Raw genomic sequence first — 21,030 nt, 5'->3', positions numbered from 1 at the left:
ACTGGAATTCTTTATTACGACAATTTTGAAAAAATGCATAAGAAATGTTTATACCATTTTCTCAATCCAGTGGGTAGATACTAGAGGCAAAATTAGCCAAGAAAAACCCCACTGGAATCCAAGCCATAAGGGAGCCTAGTTGGAAAGAGAGTTATTCTTTCTTTTCTTTTTTTTTTTGAGACAAGAGTCTCGCTCTGTCACCCTGGGTAGAGTGCCGTAGCATCATCATAGCTCACTGCAGCCTCAAACTCCTGGGCCTCAGCCTCCCCAGTAGCTGGGACTATAGGCGTGCACCACTGTACCCAGCTAATGTTCTGTTTTTAGGAGAGACAGCGTCTTGCTCTTGCTCAGGCTGGGCTTGAACTCTTGAGCTCAAGTGATCCTCCCGCCTCTGCCTCTCAAGAGTGCTGGGACTATAGGTTATTGTTTATTGATACCTAGAATCTCGGTGGTCTGTGGAGTCTTAGTATTCCTTGTGTTTGGCTTTTTGTGAAGTTTTCTTTTCATGCAAATCTGATGATGACAATGTCAGTCTCATGCCTGGCTGTACTTGCCTTGTATTCTTCTTGCCCTCACATTTTGAAATACTGCTCAGATGATCCAAAACGACAGGGGACAAGTTAAGCCCACCGAACTCCCTCAAGTAAAACCCCACAGTCCACTGCTGTCCAGGCTCTGCTCCTTGAAGTCCCCAAGTCCTGGATCCCCTCCCTGGCGAGATATTTGGATTCCGCACACAGAAACACTGATTGCAGCAGCTTTGATATTTTGGAGCCCCCCCCCCCCCCAGCCTGGAAAGAGACTGAGCACAGGGAGGCCAAGAGGGTGCCCAGATACCTCCCTGGACCTGAGGGGAGGGCAGGGCGTCCAGGAGGCTGGCCTGGGTTGGGGAACTCAAACAGACCTGGGGGGACATCCGTCTGAACACTTGGCGTGTCTTTGCCATCCCCATCAGACACTCGACTCCACCTCTCATACTGAGATGGGGCGAGAAGAAACCCAAGCCCGAGTCCGGCACGAGTCCAGTGTGAGTTCCACGGCAGCAGGTGGCAGTGGCCCAGATCTGTCACCTGCTGCAGCTTGTGCAGAGCTCCTTGTGTGCAACCCTCACTTTGCAGAAAAGTTTATTACATGATTGTCAAATCCTATCAACGTAGTCTACTCGTGATACTCAAATGACTGTGCATAGGATTGGAGATGGAAACTAATAATGGAGTAGTATTTATAAAAGTACACAAGAAAGGAGATGCTCAGGAACGGTGTGTTGAAAGTATGTCGCAGCTCTGTGTGAACACTGCCATGCTGCCTGAAGAACTCAGTACGTGGGAAGTACGCCATCTTCCCAGAGTGGAAAACTCTGTATACTTTCAAGGTGTCAGTTTTCCCAAATTGATCAGCGCAATCCCAATCAAATCTTCTACAGACATTTTTTTCCCCATGAAAATTAACAAGACTAATGTTTATCTGGAAATGCAGAGGGCCTAGAGTAGCCAAGACAATCTTGAGAAAGAAGAGTAAAGTTGGAGAAATTGTATTGCTTGATTTCAAACCCGCAGAGCTTCAGTGATTGAGGCGGTGGGATGTTGGCATGGGACACATAGCCCGATGGGCGGACAGAGAGTGGAGAAAGTGGGCAACAAAGGCACCGGGGCAGTGAGCCCCGGAGAGGACAGCCTTTCAGGAAAGTGTGTCGAGACAGCTGGTGTCCTGGGGACGCTGCGGCACACTCCACACACATGGTCAGCTCTGGGTGGGGCATGGGCCTGCTGGGGTGAGCTGAAACTGCAAAGCATTTTTTTTCCGTTGAGTATCTTCAGGACCTTGGGGTAGGCAAGGACTCTTTTACACAGGATGTGCCTTGGAGTAGGACACAGAAAAACAATAGCCATAAAAAATTGGTAAATTGGGTTTTATCAAAATGGAACACTTGTGCTCATCCAAGGGCACCATAAGAAGCATGACAAGGCGGGGGGGGACCATGTTGGCAGTAGATACATTTGGCATAAGGCTTATCAGAAACATACAAAGAGCTCACCTGTTGAAAGTCAAAGAAAAGGAGCATAAGAAAAAACTGGGCAAAGAACCGAGATGTTTCACAAAAGGAAACACAGGAACGGTTTCTCAGTCAGGAGGGAGATGCAAACTTTTTTTTTTTTTTTTTTTTGAGATAGGGTTTTGCTCTGTCACCTAGGCTGGAGGGCAGTGGTGAGATCATAGCTCACTGCAGCCTGAAACTCCTGGGCTCAAGCGATCCTCCCATCTCAGGCTCCCCAGTAGCTGGGACTGCAGGCTTGCCACCACACCTGGCTAATTTTTTTTATAGAAACAGGGTCTTGCTATATTGCCCAGGCTGGTCTTGAACTCTTACCCTCAGGTGATCCTCCTGCCCGGCTCTCCCAAAAATTACAGGAGTAATTACAGGCATGAGCCAGTGCGCCCGGCCACAAACTAAAACAAATGAGAAACTATTACACATTCATCAGAGTGGCTAAAATGAAAAAACCTGACAGTATCCAGTGCTAGTGAGGATGTGGAGCATCTAGAGCCCTCACATCCCACTCGTGGGATGCAGGACGGTCCAGCCACTCTGAAAAATAGTTCGTCAGTTTCTCAGAAAGTTCAAGGTACAATTACCCTGTGGTCTAGCAATCGCACTCCTAGGAGTTTACCTAAGAGAAATGAAAACACAGGTCCCACAGAAAGATTGTACGAGGATGCTCATGGCAGCTTTGTTGATGACAGCTCAGAACCGGAGGGACGCCCCTCAGCAATGAGAGGGAACAGACACTCGCAGGTGGGGGCAGGGAGGCATCCTCTGAGCCTGTCGTGGCTGTGCCAGGTGTGGGCAGGGTGACCCGTAGCAGGGTTCTCTGCCACCCCTGCTCGCACAGAGCTCCTGGGTAGGGTGAAGTATTAAACACCTCTGCAGAAATGATGAGTGCTTACTTCTCTTCCCACCCTGCAGGCACAGTTGGTGTGCAGCTCCCCGGCCTCCATGAATACGGCGCCGTTGGGGGCTCTGTGCACGTGGCCGCTGCTGCCATGTGGGCCTGTCAGCACTGCACCTTCATGAACCAGCCGGGCACGGGCCACTGTGAGATGTGCAGCCTCCCCAGGACCTAGGGCTCCAGCCCGCGCTGGGTGGGACTGGGCCCAGCCCAGCCCTCTCTGAAGCCAGGAGCATCGTGCAACGTGTTCCTGTAACGGCCCACAGTGGGCAGCCCTGAGGGGCAGGGGGCTGGCTACCCTGGGGTCTCTGACCCACTGAAGCTTCTCAGCACGTTTTTCCCTGGAGAGGGAGCCACAGCTGGTGTTCTGCAGGCCGAATGAAATCTCCAAACTGGCAACGCAGAGTGGCCCCCACCCAAGAACACCCCACACGCCTAGCCCGGTTGCCAAGACCCCGCTGTGGTGGAAGGACTGCGCACGCCTGAGTCATCACCTGGAGTTGGGGGCACGGGGCTTGCTGCTGCCATCCAGCTTTCTTTCTCCTTCCTTTTTGATGCTTTTTGTCCCTTGTCCCCACTCCGCATTTGTTTGGTTGGGAGCTCTTGTTACCTCTGTGTCCCATTGCCCTGGGGCAGAGGCCCTGCCTGCAAGGCCACTTTTCCTCTCTGACAGCCATTGCCTGGGAACACGCGGGTGACACCTGCTCGGCCTGTGGGCTGCAGGTTACTCTGCTGCCCGCCCTTCTCCACCGACGTCCAGGTGGGATTTGAAGTCTGCGTTGGTTATAATAACAGTTATCAGTAATTCCTGCCCGGAAGACTTTTATTTATTTATTTTTTAAGATAAAAACTGCACAAAAGGGGAGTGAGAGAGACTAGTTTCCGCTTCCTTCCCTCCTTTTAGTGAAGCCCTTGAGGGTGTGTTCAGGGCGGGTGTGTGGACAGGGCTACCACAGTCAGTTCTCCTGTGAAGTAAACCTCAGTGCCTGAGACTTTTCTACCAAGCCACGCAGCTGGGACAGCTGCAGACACTGCAGGCTGAGCAGGGGCACCCTGGCTCCCGCCCAGCGGGCGGCCCCTCCGCATGGCCTGGAATGTGGGGAGGGTGGATTGCCTGGGCCAGGTGCTTTGGTCCCTTTGCCCCTAGAGTTCCTCTGTCCCATTGCCACGCCTGGCTGCGGCCTTCTGGCACAGCAGTGCAGCCACCAAGACAGGCCTGGGTGAGGCCGTTAGGGGCTTGGCCTCTTGTGAGGGCTACTTCGGACCTCTGCGGGGCTCTGGGCAGTGCATACCGCACTGGCAGTGTGAGAACCAGGCAGTCCAGAGATGGTCGTGGTGGGATCTTGCATGTGTACTCTATGGCCTCTAAGTCTCCTTGGTGGGGGGCTGAGGCACGCCCCTCCCTTCCCCCAGGGGAGCTGTGGGCATCTCCATGCCTCTTTGCCTTAACGACAGCCGTATCGGAGCTTGCCCTGTGAGCAAGGGTGGCCCGGCCACAGACTGTGCTTGGAGACTTCTGTCTCCACCCTCGGGGTGGGGGGCAAGCCTGGGTGACCCTCCCTCATCCTTGGCACTGTGGACAGAGAACACTTGTGTCTCACGTGGCCGGGCCATGGCTGGCACCTCCAGGTCCACCTGGCACAGGACACCAAATGGAAGGCCCAGGCAGTTTGTCTGCTTTTGGGACCAAGGGCCAATTGGGACAGTCTGTCAAGGCAGAGCTGTCCTGGGGGCCGGGGTGGCGAGGAGGAGCTGGGCTGAAGCAGACCCTGCTCGCCCCTGTGTTTCCCAGGCCGTCGTGCCAACACTGCTTGCACCCTGGGCGGGCGCGGGGCAGCATAGGTTCCGGGGACCTTGCTGCGGCCTCCCGGCTGCTCCTCCATCTGCTCTGTCTCTGTCCCCCAAGCTACTTTCCTTTCCTCCCCACCAGTATCCCCTCTCTTTGAAGTTCTGGCATTCACAGAATTCATGTTTTCTTTTGTCTTTTAGCTAAAGAAAAAGTGTTGTGATTTCTCTGCTTCTGGTTTTGAGTTACTCTTTGTTCAGTAATGCACTTTATATTTTATTGTCCAAAGAGAGTCAAAGTTAAGCATACAGGGTTGGGGGTGAGCCCTGCCCTGCCCAGGCTCTGGGAGGCTCGGCCACCTCCTCTTGTATGGGGGGCAGGCTCAGCCCTGCCTCAGATCCTCACACCTGCCTTTGGTGTGGACACACCTCAGGCCACTGGCACCATGACCCAGTGAGGGTGATGAGTGCATACCTGCCCAGGTGGACACATGGTGGCCACCACTGTCTCCTGGCTCCCTCCCCTCCTGGCCCCACCCCTGCTCACCTCCAAGCAGGCTGCTTCTGGGACACAGGTGCTCGCGCTATCAGCTCCGTCTTAGGCTCGCAGGTCTGCGTCCACTGGATTTGGACCAGCCCTGCAGTGGAACCTAATAAAGCGCCTGAAGCAACTGTCCTGCCGCCGGTGTGTTGGTCCCGCGCACTGCACCACTGTGGGTCGTGGCTGGCCTCTCCTCAGTGGACAGTGATTTGGTAACTCGTCCCCTGAGATATCACTGCCCTCCGTGGATGTGTTTGCACCATTTACAGGTAGGGACCCCACTTCCCCTACCTGCTTCTCTGCCCAGGTTCCTTGGCCCTGTTCTTCCCACTTAACCTCTGGGAGAACGAGAAGAGCATGCGGTTTTAAACACCTGGCCTCCCTTGGGCGCCACGTGGCTGCTCTGGGGTCTCTGCTTTGCTGGACAGGTGCGCGTGGCCAAGCAGCCAGTGAAGGACAGAGTCCAGGAAGCCCCATCTACAGCGAGGAGTGAGGCCTGGCAGCCGAGTGCTGCTTCCCCTTGTGCCTGAATTCTTCCCACGTGACAGCCAGGGAGCATCTGGTCTCCAGGCACCAGCCTTCCTATCGTGGGTCAGCACCACTTTGTCCTTTGGCCAGGTGGTCCACTGCTCCCTTGAACAATTACGAAAAAACAGAGAATCCCACACTGATGTCTGAAGCGGTTCCCTGGGGGTAAGGCAGACCATGCACAGCCCAGCAAAAAGGGGGCATGGGCTTCTGGACTGTGGGGACTGCCCCCAGTCCCGCTCCCGAGCTTTGCTTTCAACAGCAGTGCAGCCCCCCACCCGCTGCTTGCCCTGGGCGTGGCTCTCCCATCTCCCCTCCCAGCAGTGGGCTCTTGATCTTGTCACTTCAGGGCCTTCTGGAAAACCGCCTTATATGAGAGGCAAAGTCGTTGGAGCTTTCCTGCTCCCAGGTTCCATGAAGTGATAAGCTGCTGGACCCCCCACGCGCCCCCAGAAATCCAACAGATGGAACTGCTTGGACTAGGACATGGTCCCACCCCCTGCACGTGTTTCCTACTTGGCTGGGCTGCGGGTGACACTCGCCCCTCCGTGCTCAGCCCGTGCTCAGCCCTCCGCCTGCAGCTTCTAGTGCACGGGTCCCCCGCCGGAATCTGACTCTGTATTTGTTAGGCCCCTCCGTGTAATTTGTCCTTAGTGAGATGATACCACATCCAATGTGGCTTAGAGACGCACTGACCCTCCGCAGTGTGCTGTGCTGTCCCTGTCCCGCACGCTTCCTGCTAGGAGGTTGTACCTTCCACATCCGTGGCAGGGGGGCTGCCTCACTCCCTGTCACCCCTTAGCCAGGTGTTGGCCTCAGCTGCTCACAGCCCGACAGCTGGGCTTTTTCCTTGTGGCTAACTCACCGCAGGGGTCTGCGCCCAAGGTCCCCCGTGTGGCTGTTGATCATAAATCCTCTCACAGAGGAGGCTGGGCTATGCTTGGGGCCAGGAGCCTGCCAGCCCCCCAGAGCAGAATGGAGTGGGACAAAGGCGTGACCCACAGGCTGAGGCTGCTCAGCTTAGCCAGCCTCTTCCCAAGTCCACTTCCTCCCCCATGTGGTCATTCTCTCTAGAACAGTCTTGGCCTCTGTATTAGAAGGTGGCCTGGCAGGACCGGGTGGGACTTGGTGTATTAAGCATGTGATTCAAGGATTGGGGGCAGTCTTGGAGGGTTAGGATTAGTGATCAGAAGACCAGGTGAGAATACCTGTGCCCTGTGGGGAAGCTCCAAGGGATGGTGTTTAAGAGGAGCACTTGCTGATTCCGAAGGCCACTGGGAGCCGGTCATCCTGATGCGCCCAGCCCTTCCCTCCCCAGCGCCAAGGCCAGCATTTCCAGCCTGGACTTCAGAGCAGCCCTGGAGAGCAGGGAGGGTGCCTCACTCAGGTTCTGTCTGACCCAGCACCCAGATCCAGCATAACAGTGGCTGGCTGTCCACTACCTTGGGTTAGTACCGCCCCAGCCTCAAGTGGGGTTAGGATTTCTTTGCGTTCTGGCAGATATGCCAGGACTTGGTGATGTCAGCTCACTTCCCAGCCCAGTGTCCCTAGACTCCTTTTCCTCAGGGTGTCTGGCCTGGAGCTTCCACGTTGGCTTCTTAAAGGCCAGGGGTGGGGGACTCTTGGTCTTTCACTTGTGAATGGTTTCCTGGACTGGAGGAGGTGTCCACACTGCAGGCACCTCCAGGGGAGTTCCGGGTCTCTCTCCAAAGCCCTGGCACCCAGCCGGCCCCGGGGGACGGAGGGGGCGGTTCTTGCCCTGGCGTCACCGCGGGGCCCCCCTGCCCTACCCCTGATTCCTAAGGAGCCTCCTCCGGGGACTCAGCCAGTCATTTTCTTTGCTGTCCTCTGCCCCCAACTCAGAAATCCCATTGGCTTACTTGTCCCCACGTGTTCATGCATGGCGGGGAGCGCACTTCTAAGTCTAGCTCCAACACGGCAATGTTCTGGACACGGGGGCCGCGTGGCCGCGGCCGTGAGTGACAAGAGATGGCGCTGCCCTCAACCGTCCTCCGGTGGGTTCCTCTTCGGCAGGATCCAGCTGTTCTCCAAAACACTAGATAACCGAGGCGCTTACACAAAAGCGCGGAGCAGAGGTCCGGGGACACGCCCCGAAGGGAGCGGGAGCCCGCCCAGCCCGGAGCAGGCTCTGCAAGGCCAGGCCTCTCAGCTCGCCTGGGGGCCCCTGCGGTGGCCAGAGCCAAGCAGCCGCCGAGGGCTTGCACGGGCCTGCGTCTGGGCGGACCCCGAGCGCCGGCCGCGGGTGGGAGACTGCAGCCCTGGGCTGGCGGCCCTCGCATTCCTGCGTGTTGCTGTGAACACATGGACCCCGGCGCAAGGGCCGTCCACTCGCCTGTCGCAGCGGCGGGACCCCTCCGCTGGCGAGCGTGGTTCCAGCGCAGCGACCGCCCCGAGCCAGCCCCGCCCCATCCCGGCCCCGCCCCGGGCCAGCCCCCCCTCCCCGCTCCGGACCCGCCCCCGCCTCCAACTCTGGCCAACCCGGCCCCGTCCCCTCCCCGGCTCCAGCCCCGCCCCCGCCTCCAACCCGGACCCGGCCCCGCCCCGCCCCCGCCGTGCCGCTTTACGGCGGAGGCCGCGCCGCGTGGTGAGCGGCCGTAAAGGGGTCTGTGCTGAGCCGCGCCCGCGGGCCGGCCTCGGCTCCCCGCCGGTACTCACGATGGCGGGCGTTGCGCCGCGAGTCCGGTACCTGGCGGGCTTCTGCTGCCCGCTCGGGGGACTGGCGTCGGGCAAGCCCCGCGTGCTGTGCCACGAGGCGGAGGCCTTCGTGTCCACCGGGAGCGAGCTTGTCTACGTGTATGACCTGGAGGGCGGGCTGCTGACCGTGAGCGCCGGGCCCACGGTGGCGGGACGGGATGGGACGGGACGGGACGGGACGGGGCGGGGCGGGGCGGGCGGTGTCGCACTTGTGGACACAGAAGGGCCGAAGGCCCGCGCTGTCCGCCTGACGTCGCTGTTCTGACACCCAGGCGGCGTACCGGTTCCCCGGCCAGGTGTGGCACCTGGAACTCCTGGCCCCTCGCCGGGCGCTCTACGTCCTGTGCGCCCAGAAGGGCATTTACTGCTTGTCGTTGGACCACCTGAGCAGGTGAGGCGTGGGCGTGCCCCGTGCGCGTCCCAGTCCGCTCCGACGCGCCGTCGAGGCCGCCGTGGCCGCCGCCACCCCTGCCCTCCTCAGACATCACTCTTTGACCCACATGCTCAGTTCGCCCTGGTTGGTTCAGAGGAGCAACTCACCGTCACTGCCCTTGTGGGTCATGGGCTGCCAGTGGGCCCTGGAGCCTCGAGCGCCATCTGCGCTGTATTTGGAGCCCCCTCGCCGGGCAGCGTTGAGTACCGGCATTCCCTGTTATTGCTGCAGAGAGCGCTTAGGAGGTGGGATTCAGATGGTTAAGTCTGCAGCGGGGAACAGATCCTGCCCCTTCAACCCTGGTGTATCTGGTGAGATACAGCTTTGGGGGGAGCGTTCTAGAAGGGGGAGGAGAGCCTGTGGTTGTAGCCACAGGAAAGGCACTGTGAGCCCGAGTCAGTGATTTGCAAAGACTATTTAGGTCTGAAAGAAGTGAGCACTGGCAGCTGGGCCCCTGTCCCCAACCCAGAGCCCAGACTGTGCACCTGCTGACTGTGGGCTTATGCCACAGAAAGGTAGTGTGCGCACCTCATGGTCTGGGCCTCAGAGTTGGACAGTTCTCTGCTGAACAGAATTGTCTGTTCAAACCCTGCTTTGGAAGCCTGGGTACTTCCTATCAAGTGTGTCTTCCGTGGACCAGTGCAGAGTGGAGTCCGGGGGGCAGGTGGGAGGAGGCGTGGCAGATTGCCTGCTAGGGGATATGGGGTTACTGTAGAGACCCTCAAGATCAGTCCCTGTTAAGACCTCTGACCCTGGCCGGGCGCGGTGGCTCATGCCTGTAATCCTAGCACTCTGGGAGACTGAGGCAGGTGGATCGTTTGAGCTCAGGAGTTCGAGACCAGCCTGAGCAATAGCGAGACCCCCGTCTCTACTAAAAAATAGAAAGAAATTAGCTGGACAACTAAAAATATACAGAAAAAATTAGCCAGGCATGGTAGCACATGCCTATAGTCCCAGCTATTCGGGAGGCTGAGGCAGGAGGATCGCTTGAGCCCAGGAATGTGAGGTTGCTGTGAGCTAGGCTGATGCCACAGCACTCTAGCCAGGGCAACAGAGTGAGGCTCTGTCTCAAAAAAAAAAAAAAAAAAAAAAGACTTCTGACCCTACCTGGTCCATTCCAGGTTATCATGAAAAGAATGGGCGTGTCCCACCCTGCCCAATCCTGGCCAATGGTTCCCTTGTTCTCAAAGGTCTACGAGCCAGGACGATGGGGACAGTGAGGACAGCGAACTCCCTTCCTTTGTGATCCCCGTGGGCCCTGATGCCTGCGTCCTCCCCGACGCCTCGCTGTGTGCGTTCACTGTGCTTGAAGACACGCTTGTCACCCTGGTGCAGGGCCCTACCCAGTGGAAGATGCAGCTGTTTGAGTGTCCCTGTCCAGGGGAGGACCCCCAGCCGGGAGGCCAGATTGGCGAGGTAGAGTTGTCCACCTACGCACCCCCGGCTGGGGTCCCAGGGAAACCTGCAGACCCCCGCTTCCTCCCAGTGCTGTGCTGTGTGTCACCACCAGCCTCTAGGGTCCCACACGGCCAACTCTGGGGCCCTGGGAGCTTCACACTGAAGGAGGCCCTCTTTGGGCTCCTCTTTGGAGCTGATGCCACCCTCCTGGAGTCACCCGTGATCCTCTGTGGCCTCCCTGATGGCCAGCTCTGCTCTGTGGTCCTGAAGGCCCTGGTCACCTCCAGGTCAGCCCCCGGTGACCCAAAGGCCCTTGTTAAGATCCTCCATCACCTGGAAGAGCCTGTCGTCTTCATAGGGGCCTTGAGGACAGAGCCGCAAACTGAGCAGGCTGCGGAGGAGATGCTGCCTGGTGAGGACGTGCACTCTGACTGCCTGGTGGCCCTTGGTCACTATGGCCGGACACTTGCCATCAAGGCCAGCTGGGACGAGGCTGGGAGTCTGGTGCCAGAGCTGCGGGAGTACTGCCTGCCAGGCCCTGTGCTCTGTGCTGCCTGCGGTGGGGGTGGCCGCGTGTACCACGGCACCCCCTCAGACCTCTGCGTGGTGGACCTTGCTCGGGGCAGCACCCCCTTGGACCCCATGCCGCCCGACGAGGGCCCAGGCGGCCTGCCCGCTCTGCTGTCCCCAGCCAGCTTGAGCACCTGCAGCGTCGTCACTCTTGCTGTGTCGTCGAGGGCTCCTGAAGGTACAAGTGGTTGTTTAAACGTGAAAATCTGAAACCTTGGGTGGACCCTCCCTTCGGCTGTCTTTTCTCCCGGGAATGGGCTTGCTGTTTTGTAAACCTGGCAGGCGCAGGCTTATCCCCACCGGGTGCAGCCTAGTGGTTAACTCACTCCTTGTTCTGGTGCGGTGTGTCAGGGAGTGGCTGGTTGTGCATGTCCTGCATGGGTTCAAGGGTCTGGTCCTTGGCTGGTCACAGACTCAGAGCTGACTGCATCTGCGTGACCCAGCTCGAGAGCGTCTCTCCTCGACGGGTCTTACGTGGTGAATGGTCCAGGGAAACTCAAGTCTGTTCAGGTCAAGAGCTTTATGTGTTTTCTGAAGGCCAGAAAACACCTGCCCTGATCACTGTGTGGCCTGCCTGTGAGCCCGACCTGGACTAGAGGCAGGTGGCATCACAGAGCTCGAGTTTTGGGTATTTTCCCCCAGACAAAGCCAGAGAGGTTTGTCTGATGTTGGGGTGAGGGGAATAGAACCACCCTCGCCCCACTGCATTTTCCCATTAGGACAGGCTCTGAGTTTGCTAATAAATCTTGCCATGGAAAATATTCAACAAGAGAGTAATGCTTTGAAGGGAAAAGCCCGGCTTTCCAGCACAGGAAGAGAGGGACACGGTGTGGCTGGTGTTGGGGAGGCACGTGTGAGCCAGCGGGAGCCTGGAGGTCAGGGATAGGCAAATCATCCACAAGGGAACAGACCCTTTGTCTTGGGGACCTTTTCCTCACTTGGACATTTGTCCTGGAGCCCGGGGAAACCCTGCCAAGTGTTGACCAGGCCCCATGTGTGTCCGTCACCAGGTGGCACCGAGCTCCTGGCCCTGTCTGCCAAAGGCCGCCTGATGACCTGCAGCCTGGACCTGGACTCGGAGGCGCCTGGCCTTTCCCGGGCAAGCAGGGCCAACACAGGCCAGAAAATTAAGGAATTGCTTTCTGGAATCGGCAACGTCTCCGAAAGGTGAGCGGCTGGGCTCTGGCTTGGGCAGAGGCTGGTGCTGCCACCCTCAGGACGTGGCGTCCGGGTTGGGGCTGTCCTCTGGTCTCAGCATCTTCCGGTGGGGGACGACCTCGGGTGCTGATGGTCTGCGCCAGGCCGGTACTTTGCCTCCGGCTCCCCATCGAGAGCCCCGGTTGTCATGTTGCTTGGTGACAGGCTGTCTCTGGAAGATGGAAGGGATCCCCTTTCTCAGATGGCGCCCCCACACCCCCCCCCCCGTAGGGGGCAGGGGGCAGTTCCCTGGCCGATTCTGCACCCTCCCTGTCAGACACCCCTCCTCAGAGGCCCCGTCCTCCACAGGGAGTCTAGCAGGCTTTTCCTCCAACCCCTCGGTACTGGCCCACAGACCTGTCCAGAGGGGACGTGCAGGCTTCCCTGGGACCCCTCCCCTGGCTGCTGTGGTCACAAGAGCGAGGGTCCTGCAGACCACAGGTCCCCATGGCTGGGACTGTTTCCACAGTGCCTGCCACCCCCCACTGTCCCTACGGAGGCTGCAGAGGGTAAAAGATGCTAACTGGGAACATTTGGGGGGGCGCCTAGGCTGGGGGTAGTGCCAGCCCCATCACGGGCACCTCCTGGCCCCTAAACGGCACGGTGGACTAGCCGGGCCCCCCAGGCACAGCACCAGCCTCGTCTCTCTCCTCCTCCCTCCTGTGGCCTGAGAGGAAAGCTGGGGTGAGAGAGCTGAAGGCAGCTTCGAAAGGGTTCCAGTGGGGGTGGGACAAGGAGAGAAATGCACCCCCGGGGTTGGGGCTCGCATCTGAGGGGGGCTCCCACCCCTCACGTGCTCACCACGGGACGTGATCCCTATTCCTGCCAGCCCTGGGAGTCGGGACGTGGCACCACTGCTGGGGGTCCCCTCCCCTCCCCCAGTGCCACGCCTGTTCTTTGCAGAGTGTCTTTTCTGAAGAAAGCGGTTGACCAGCGGAACAAGGCCCTGACGAGCCTCAACGAGGCCATGAACGTGAGCTGCGCACTGCTGTCCAGCCGGGAGGGCCCCAAGCCCATCTCCTGCACGACCACTGTGGGCTGGAGCCGCCTGCAGCTGCAGGACGTGCTGATGGCCACCTGCCTGCTGGAGAACCGCAGCGCCTTCTGCCTGGGCCAGGGCTGGACCTTGTGCGTCCAGGTGCTCACCAGCAGCTCTGCCCTGGACCTGGACTCGGCCGGCTCGGCCACCACCTACACCATCCCTGTGGACCAGCTCAGCCCCGGCAGTCAGCGGGAGGTGACGCTGCCCCTGGGCCCTGGGGAGAACGGCATGTTCGACCTGCCTGTGACCGTGTCCTGCACGCTCTTCTACAGCCTCAGGGAGGTGGTGGGCAGGGCCCTCGCCCCCTCAGACTCTTTCGAGGACCCCTTTCTGGACGAGGATCCCCCCGACGTCCTGCCCGAGCAGGAGGGCATCTGCCTGCCCCTCAGCAGGCACACGGTCGACCTGCTGCAGAGCCTGCGCTTCCCTGGCCTGGCCCCGCCCTGCACACAGGCCCCGCCTCTGCGCAGCCCTGCAGACCCCGTGGACGCCTTCCTGGAAGCTTGTCAGGAGCCGGGCAGCCAACTGGCGGGACCTGCCTCCCTGCGGGCTGCGTACCTGCCCCCGTCAGTAGCCTGCATCAAGGTGTCCGCCGAGCTGCTCAGGGCTGCGCTAGACGACAGCCGCTCAGGTTGGTGGCACTGCCTGGCCCGGGCCTCGGGGCGTGGGTCGTTCCTCTCCTGCCGGCCCTCGGTGCTCTGCTGGGGAAACGAGCTTGTGTCTGCGTCCTTTCGCTGTTGGGCTCTGGTCTCGTGTTGCCCTCCTGCCACGTTTTTCCTTTAAATTGCGTTTTTAAAAGCTATGTATAGAAGCGTAACCTAGATACAGGGAAGTAAACCTGTCACGAGGGAACAGCTGGGTGAGTCTTCACAAAGTGAGCACCCGGGCGCCAGCGCTGCCACCTCCAAAGCCCCGGCCGGTTGGGCAGGACTGTTGTCCAGCTGTGCACAGCGCAGCGAGCAGCCCTTCCCAGCCGCCACTGGCCTTTCCTCCCACCGTGTGCGTGCCGCCCTTTGTGTTGCGTGACCCGTGGGTCTTGTGGCAGGATGGGGTCCTGGTTGCAGATGCTGCTGTTCTTCTGCAGGTGGGGTTTGGGGAGTTTCTGGATTTGGGCCTGTATGAGAGTGCGGCGGCGGCCGTCCCTGTGGGAGTGGTGGCACCTGCGGTGTGGAATGGCCTGCTCTTAGGGTCGCCCGAGAGCACTGGCAGGCCCTCCCCTTCATTAGTCAGAACATCCCACCACCACCCCGTGGTACCTCCTTCCTCTCGGCCAGCTGGCCACGCTTCTTACCTAGGGTGGGGCCGAGGGCAGCTCTTGGAGGGGGCACTTTGGGGCGACCACCCAGATGCCCGCGTGGCAGGACCTGCTCAAGCTCTTGGCACCCCTCTCCTCCAGGGGTGCCCCTGTGCTGTGCCACCCTGCAGTGGCTCCTCGCTGAGAACGCCGCTGTGGACATCGTGAGGGCCCGGGCCTTGTCCTCGGTCCAGGGAGTGGCCCCAGGTGGTGCCGACGTCCAACTCATCGTCCGCGAGGCAAGCAGGGCTCACTCTCCGGTCCCAGAGAAACCCGTCTTGACACGGCAGTCCTGAGTGGGGTCCCTGGGTGGGCAGGAGTTGGACTATGGCCCCGCCCAGACCAGTCCATTGGGGGATGGGGCCCAGGGGTCTGTTCCTGAGCTTTCCCGAGGATTCCGGTATGGGGGTCCACTCTGCCCCCGAGCAAACCCCCTCAGGTGGGTCCCCGTGAAGACCAGCGTTTGTACAGCACTCTGCACCACGGGTCCCCTGCCCTGCGTACCCCAGGAATGATCTGGCACCAGCCCTTGACCCGCTAACCCTACACCACCACAGGGCGCCACCGATAGGCGACTGCCTGTCCCCAGCCCCACCTTGCACACCTGCCCCGCTGCCCAGGTCACCTCCCGCAGACCCTCACATCCGACCGCAGAGCTTCCTGCAGAGTGGCCCCGGCTGCCAGGGCACCTGTGTGTCCCCGGTGGGTGAGGCTGCCTGGGGTTGGGGTCTGCACTAGTTGACCCTCGGCCCCCTCCCCTGGGTTTCTTGGCCTCGCTGCCACCCCCCCCCCCCAGGCCAGGCCAGTGTCTAGGTCAGGATATCCCTGGGCCCTGGTACCGGGGTCTGGTGGTGGCTCTGTAGTCCGTAGGACGTTCTTGAGCTCCCAGGCCCTGGGACCCTACTTTGTGTCCCGGGTGTGGGGAACCAGCCAGGCCTTCTGGCTTTGGCCTGCTCTTGGCCAGTTTTGTTGTCCGCTTGGCAGTCTCAGCCTCCGAGGGACGCTTGGCTGGCCCAGAGATAGGCCCAGCAGCTCCTCCATTCCCCCAGAACCCTGACCCTGCTGTTGGGGTCTGTGGGCCCGGTGTAGGTGGGAGTCTGGGCCACTGTGCAGCAGGCTCTTGAGGGCACAGGCCGGGGTCCGTGGGGATGTGGACACAGTGGCCACTTCATTCCGCAGCAATCTGGTCCCAGCCCCAATCTGGCTCAAGCCCGGCGTGAGCTCCAGGGGTCTGGATTCTGAGGGAGCAGGGGTCCTCCTAGACGCATCTGTCTCCAAATGAGCAGATTTCTTGCCATTGGTGGGCTGCTGGTTCTTCGGGTGGGAAGACCCAGAGCAGGGGAGTGGGGCCTCGTGCGCTCCAGTGTGAGAGGTGCCCTGTAGCCTGAGCCACCGTGGGCAGGCAGGGCCGTGGGCAGGCGGTGAGGCTCCTCCTGTGTTGCAGGTGGCCGTGACCGACCTGTGCCCGGCGGGGGCCATCCAGGTCGTGGAGATACAGGTGGAGAGCTCCTCCCTGGCTGACGTGTGTCGGGCGCACCACGCTGTCATTGGGCGGATGCAGGTACGTCGGCCAGTGTGGCCTCGCCTGGGAAGGGGGCTCTGAGGGCTGTGGGCAGCTCGCGGAGTTCGCGGTGTGGGACCGTGCAGCTGCTGCCTGCGGGGACTGCAGCCGCCTGCCAGGGAGTCGTAGGAAGAGGCCCCTCCGCTCTGCGGCCGCGTGCAGTGCAGTGCAGTTGCGTTGCGCACAGCTGGGAGCCCTCCCAGGAGGCAGATGCCGTGGGACCCCCAGTGGGCACCCTCAGCTCCGAGGACTGCCTGAGCCCACGTGGCCGGTAGATCTCTGTGCCTAGACGTTCAGGGCACAGTGGCTCTGCCCCAGCCCTGGCGGTGTGCACCCGCACACCTGCCCACCTGCCCAGCTGCCTTCAGGTGTGTGAGTGCCACTTGAGAGCCCAGATGGTCGGTGGCAATGAGCGTGTCAGGTCACAGTGCTGTGAGCCCACCTCATTTGGAGCCATGACCCCATCCTGGCCCTGGTGACCTCATCACACAGTGCTGTGACCCCAGTGGCCCCCTCCTGTGGAACCAGCACAGGTGGCCGAGCTCCAGTCAGGAGCCGGCAGGTCGTCCCCAGGGCAGTGCTGCCCAGCAGGGGCCGTGAGCCACCCCGTTCCCAGAACATTCCTGTCCTCGGCTGGGAGCAGAGCTGCGGCCCCTGCAGTGTGTCCAGGTCTCTCGAGGATCAGGCCACCCCAGTGACCCCGCTCTGAGGTGCTGGGTGAGGACTTCCACGCGGAGTGTGGGGGATACGGGTCAGCCACAGGGAGTCCCGTGCTGCCGCTGCCGCCTCCGTGGAAAGTCTCAGCGTGGGCTGCGGACTTGTGCGTCCTCCCACGTCAAGACGCTGCCCGTCAGCAGGAGCGCTCACGACAGCCGCTGGGACCGCAGCCCAGGGTTTTCAGGACCCTGCCTTGAGCCAGCACTTCCTGGGGCCCCTCGGGCTGCTGCCCCTCGGGGTATTGGGGCATTAGGGTGTCTTTCAGTTGCTTTGCCCAGAGGGGCTTTGCTCACTCCCCGGAAAGGCCTGCAGGGGCCTCGCCGTCCAGACCCGTCCAGGAATTCAGATCTGAGCCTGGGACCTGGCTGGGCTTCCTCAGAAAGCGGAGCTGCCCACACGCCCCACGCTGGCCGTGCTGGTGGACGCAGCGCCCGCCTGAGGCCCTGCAGCGGACAGCGAGTGGGGCCAGGTCTGGATCTGGGCAGAGGACAGCTCTTTGGGCAGGAAACAGGCAGGCAGTGGAGGGGAAGGAACTGAACAGAAATTCACGTCCAGGTGCTATCAGGCCAGGGGCTTGTGCCCCGCTGCCCTGGAAGGAGGGGACGAGGGGACGACAGCAGAGTAGAAACAGCAGCGGGTGATGGAGCGGGCGCAGAGTTAACGGAAGGCCAGGCAGGGAGGCCAAGGCAGAGGGTCGCCCTGCTCGTAGGGGCGTGGGGGACAGCGCCAGGGCCCTGCCAGCCTCCAGACACGGGTACCTCGGGACGGGTGGTGGGCGCGCCCTCTCCAGTGTCCCCACCCTGTGTCCCACAGACCATGGTCACGCAGCAGGCCGCCCAGGGCTCCAGCCCCCCCGACCTCCGTGTGCAGTATCTCCGCCAGATCCACGCCAACCACGAGGTGAGGCGCCTGCCACCCTGTGCCACCACTGCCCCCCTGGGTGGTGGGGGCAGCCCCAGCCCCCTCTGGAGACAGGGCTCAGACGACAGCCCAGTGGGGCCTGCACGCTGCTCGCCGGGCACTCCCGGGATAGGGGTCGAGTCTGTTTCCTGCTTTGCTTCTCCTGCCTAAGGGGCTGGGCCAGGCCGCATGTCCCCCGTTTTCAGGTCACAGGCGAGTACTCTTTCTTGAGCCACCAGCCACCTCCCAAGTATGATTTTACACATGGCGGGTCCCCCAGAGGGACCCAGTGACGTCCCCAGGGAGAGGTTCAGGGCCTGAGTGGCTGCCCCCTCCTGCAGACGCTGCTGCGGGAGGTGCAGACGCTGCGTGACCGGCTGTGCGTGGAGGACGAAGCCAGCTCCTGTGCCACCGCCCAGAGGCTCCTGCAGGTGTACAAGCAGCTGCGCAGCCCCAGCCTCGTCCTGCTGTGACCAGGTGGGCCCACGCTTGCCCCCGGCCCTGTCCACATGCCCCCGTCCTCTCTGACAGCCTGCGCTGCCTCTGGTTTTACAGAGAAAAATAGGAACACAAAAGGCCACTTCCCCGCTCTGGACGCGGGAAGGGCAGCTGGACGCACGGGGAGGAGAAAGCCGCGTGCCAAGTGGATCCCGTCGAGCAGCTGAGGCGGGTGCTGGGCCCCGCTCCCTGCCCTTTCTGCGTCACCCCTCCTCCCGACAGTGGCCTGGGCATTGCCGGGCGGTCTTCCCACCCAGAGTGACGAGTCCTAGGGCCCTTCGGGACTTTGGGCCCGGGAGGCCAGCGAGAAACGGTTTGTGGGGTTGGGGCTCAGGGTGGGTTTGTGACTGTGTTGTCACTGTTGCTGCTATGACCAGGACAGGGGCACTGGCTGCCCACGAGGCGGCACTGCCAGGCCAGCCTGCAGACCCTCGTCCACCGCCCACGCCTGCCCAGCTGCCCACGCTGGCGTCACCAAGTGTGAAGGGCTCCCTGCGACCAAAGTGCAAACTCCACCTAGGGGCTCCTGTGGGCGCCAGAGCCCGAGTCGCGCCAAGGGCCATCGGTGGGCCATGGCCACAAAGCTCAACAACTAGGTGCCTCTGGCTGGGGCTGCGCCCGGCAGTGGGTCTGACCTCTGACCTCTGACCGCGCCCGGGCCGGCCCCAGCCCCCCCCCACGGTGCTGCTCTTTTACTATCTGGGGAGGACGACTGTGTCTCCCTGTCCTCCCGCTGGTGCTCTGGGCCACTCCTGCTGTAAGTGCCCCCGTAACACACGCGGGAGCGTGACACATGTGCTTCTCTGCTGTGACAAACAACCTGTCTGTTGAACTTAGCCTTGGCTGGTTTTCTGTCCCCTTACCACCTGGGTCAGGTGGCGGCCCCACCCCCGTCCTGGGCTCCCGCCGGAGCCGCCGCACCACGCGGGGACCCCCAGCACTGGGGTGATCTTAGCAGCAGCGACCTCTGAAGCGCCGTTAGTCCCAACAATGGCTGCTCTTGGGTGTCTGTGGGGGGACCACAGCCACCTGCCTGTCCCCACCCCACCTTCACCCCACAGAGGGAGAGGGGCCGGCGGGGTGCTGAGGCAGGGTGTGTCTCCCTCTCAGCGGGAGGACGGGCTGGGGCAGGCCCACTCCCCACACTGCAGTCTCCACCAAACCGCCCTCTCAGGGCCCGGGGTGCCGGGAGGCCTGCCCTGCCCGGCTGGCAGCCTGCCTGCGCCGACCCCTCCGCCGCGCCACGGCTGCGCCCAAGGGCCAGCTGTCACCTTGTCTCTCACCGCTGTGCGGTGCTTGTGCCCATACCTTGCTCTCAGCGGCACAGGCCAGCCCAGGGGACTTCAGAGCAGACGTGCCCTTGCTGAGCCGGCAGAGGGCCACACGTGCAGGGCCGGTGTCTCCCTGCCTTGGGGAGCGTGATGTGTCCAGGGCTGTGTGCTGGCTTCTGTCAGACTTGACAACCCGAGCTGCCTCCCCCACCCGGCATCGCAGGCCACCCGGTCTCAGAGCTGACAGATCTGGGTCGCCTTCGGGGCTGACCTACACAGGCCCAGCCGGATGCCAGCAGGGCTCAGGAGCCCAAGCGCCAGAGGGGACATCCCACAGGACCGCCGTCTGCGCCTCTGCCCAGAGCAGTGATGGCGCCCGGTGGGGGGGGGGACAGCAGTGTGGCACTGGGAAATGCAGACACCACACGAGCTCTCCAGGCTCCGGGGACCCAATTTGCGGTGCGTGGCGCTCTGAGAGCCAGTCAAGCGTCCCCACAGCACAGCTCCTGACCCGAGGCGGTGCCGGCCGCCAGGGCAGGCGGCTGCTCCAGCTGTCCCGACTGTCAGGGCGCTCTCCGCGATGGCTTGTTTGAGGCATTAGTGCTGGTCTGTTTAAAAAGCCATCACCTTCTGGCTGTGGAGGAGTCAGAAGAGTGGAAGACAGTCTGCCGCTGGCCTGGTGCCCTGCTCCGGTGGCACCGGACAGTGGCCCTGTGGAGACAGTCCCAGGTGAAGGAGGCACATCGTAGTGGTCAGGAAAGAAAGGCTGCCAGCATGTACCCCTGTGAAGCCCAGAGAGGAGAAGTGGAGTAACAAGAGATCGGGCTGAGGGCAGGAAGGGGGCCCCAGGTGACCTCAACCCAGCGGGGACGTGAGTGTCTGGGAGCTGGGTGACGCTGTTTCCGGCAGACCTACTCCCAACGCCAGCCCAGGCTTCGGGAGCCAGCAGGTTGTGGAAGGGCCTGTGCGCCCCAGGCTCCGCCCCCCTCGCCTGCTCAGGTGCACTGACCTCCCGGCACCAGGAGCCTGGGGCTCAGGCTGTGTGAGGCGTTCCCCGGTGGCAGGGCCGCCAGGAGGGAGGGCGGGGCCTGGTGGCTGAGGAGGAGCCCAGCTAAGGCCTCGAGGCTCGTCCACCTGCTGCAGCTCGGGGCCTGGCTTGACGCTGGGGCCTCGTGGTGCCTCAGCCCGGCCCCCAGATGGGGTGAGAGCAGCCCCTTCTCACCCCGCCCCCACACAGCTGCTGGACACCCCCGGCCTGAGCTCTGCCTCTGGCACGTAGTGTCCACCCACCTCAGCCCCTCCCTGCCCAATCCTGGCCTTTATTCCTGGTTCCAGGGGGGTCTCTTACCCCCAACGCCACCCTGGCAGTACTGTCACCTCTGCCTCCAGCCGCTGCCCTGGGCTCTGGAGGTTCAGGCCAGCACATGGACCGGCAGGGCCTTGCAGGGTGACCCTGTGCGGAGGACACGAGCACCAGCCACCGCGGTTCTGCCTGCTGCCCCAGCCTTGGCCACCACCAGGGGACACTGTAGGCCACCTGTTCGTCATGCCTGCTTCTAGCCCATGTGACTCACTCTGGCCCTTTGTTCCTAAAGCCATGGGCTGGGGTGAGGGGCGTCCTGGCTGCTTCCT

General features: G+C 61.6%; 2 protein-coding genes across 6 annotated transcripts in view; both read left to right on the top strand.

The window, feature by feature from the left end:
• Positions 1–5,383, top strand: part of NPLOC4 (NPL4 homolog, ubiquitin recognition factor) — a 55,348-nt gene extending 49,965 nt beyond the window's left edge. For both annotated transcript variants that reach the window (XM_069482989.1, XM_069482987.1), the window contains exon 17: positions 2,966–5,383. In XM_069482989.1, coding sequence (XP_069339090.1) covers positions 2,966–3,123 — 158 coding nt within the window. In that variant the 3' untranslated portion in view covers positions 3,124–5,383. The remainder of the gene's footprint in view (positions 1–2,965) is intronic.
• Positions 5,384–8,407: 3,024 nt separating this feature from the next.
• Positions 8,408–18,106, top strand: FAAP100 (FA core complex associated protein 100). Of its 4 annotated transcripts, none has more exons than XM_069482984.1 (9): positions 8,408–8,644; positions 8,790–8,908; positions 10,636–11,096; positions 11,929–12,085; positions 13,019–13,788; positions 14,554–14,690; positions 15,896–16,012; positions 17,543–17,629; positions 17,971–18,106. In XM_069482984.1, the coding sequence occupies exons 1-9, from the start codon at positions 8,480–8,482 to the stop codon at positions 18,100–18,102; spliced, it is 2,145 nt and encodes a 714-aa protein (XP_069339085.1). In that variant the 5' UTR covers positions 8,408–8,479; the 3' UTR covers positions 18,103–18,106. The 4 variants fall into 4 exon arrangements, with proteins under 4 accessions (XP_069339085.1, XP_069339084.1, XP_069339087.1 ...); XM_069482983.1 differs by having other exon boundaries at positions 10,141–11,096; XM_069482986.1 differs by having other exon boundaries at positions 8,556–8,616; positions 10,141–11,096.
• Positions 18,107–21,030: the final 2,924 nt, after the last annotated feature.

Source organism: Eulemur rufifrons, chromosome 9 (genome assembly GCF_041146395.1).
Source record: "Eulemur rufifrons isolate Redbay chromosome 9, OSU_ERuf_1, whole genome shotgun sequence".
Taxonomy (NCBI): Eukaryota; Metazoa; Chordata; class Mammalia; order Primates; family Lemuridae; genus Eulemur; species Eulemur rufifrons.
The sequence above is the reverse complement of the archived record's forward strand: the minus strand, read 5'-3'. Positions and strand labels throughout refer to the sequence as shown.

Excerpts from the sequence above, each read along its gene's own strand:
- FAAP100 (XM_069482983.1), top strand. The coding sequence starts at position 8,480 with ATGGCGGGCGTTGCGCCGCGAGTCCGGTACCTGGCGGGCTTCTGCTGC. Across the intron at positions 8,645-8,789 it reads TGGAGGGCGGGCTGCTGACC|GCGGCGTACCGGTTCCCCGG; the intron begins GTGAGCGCCGGG and ends TCTGACACCCAG. Across the intron at positions 17,630-17,970 it reads AGATCCACGCCAACCACGAG|ACGCTGCTGCGGGAGGTGCA; the intron begins GTGAGGCGCCTG and ends CCCCTCCTGCAG.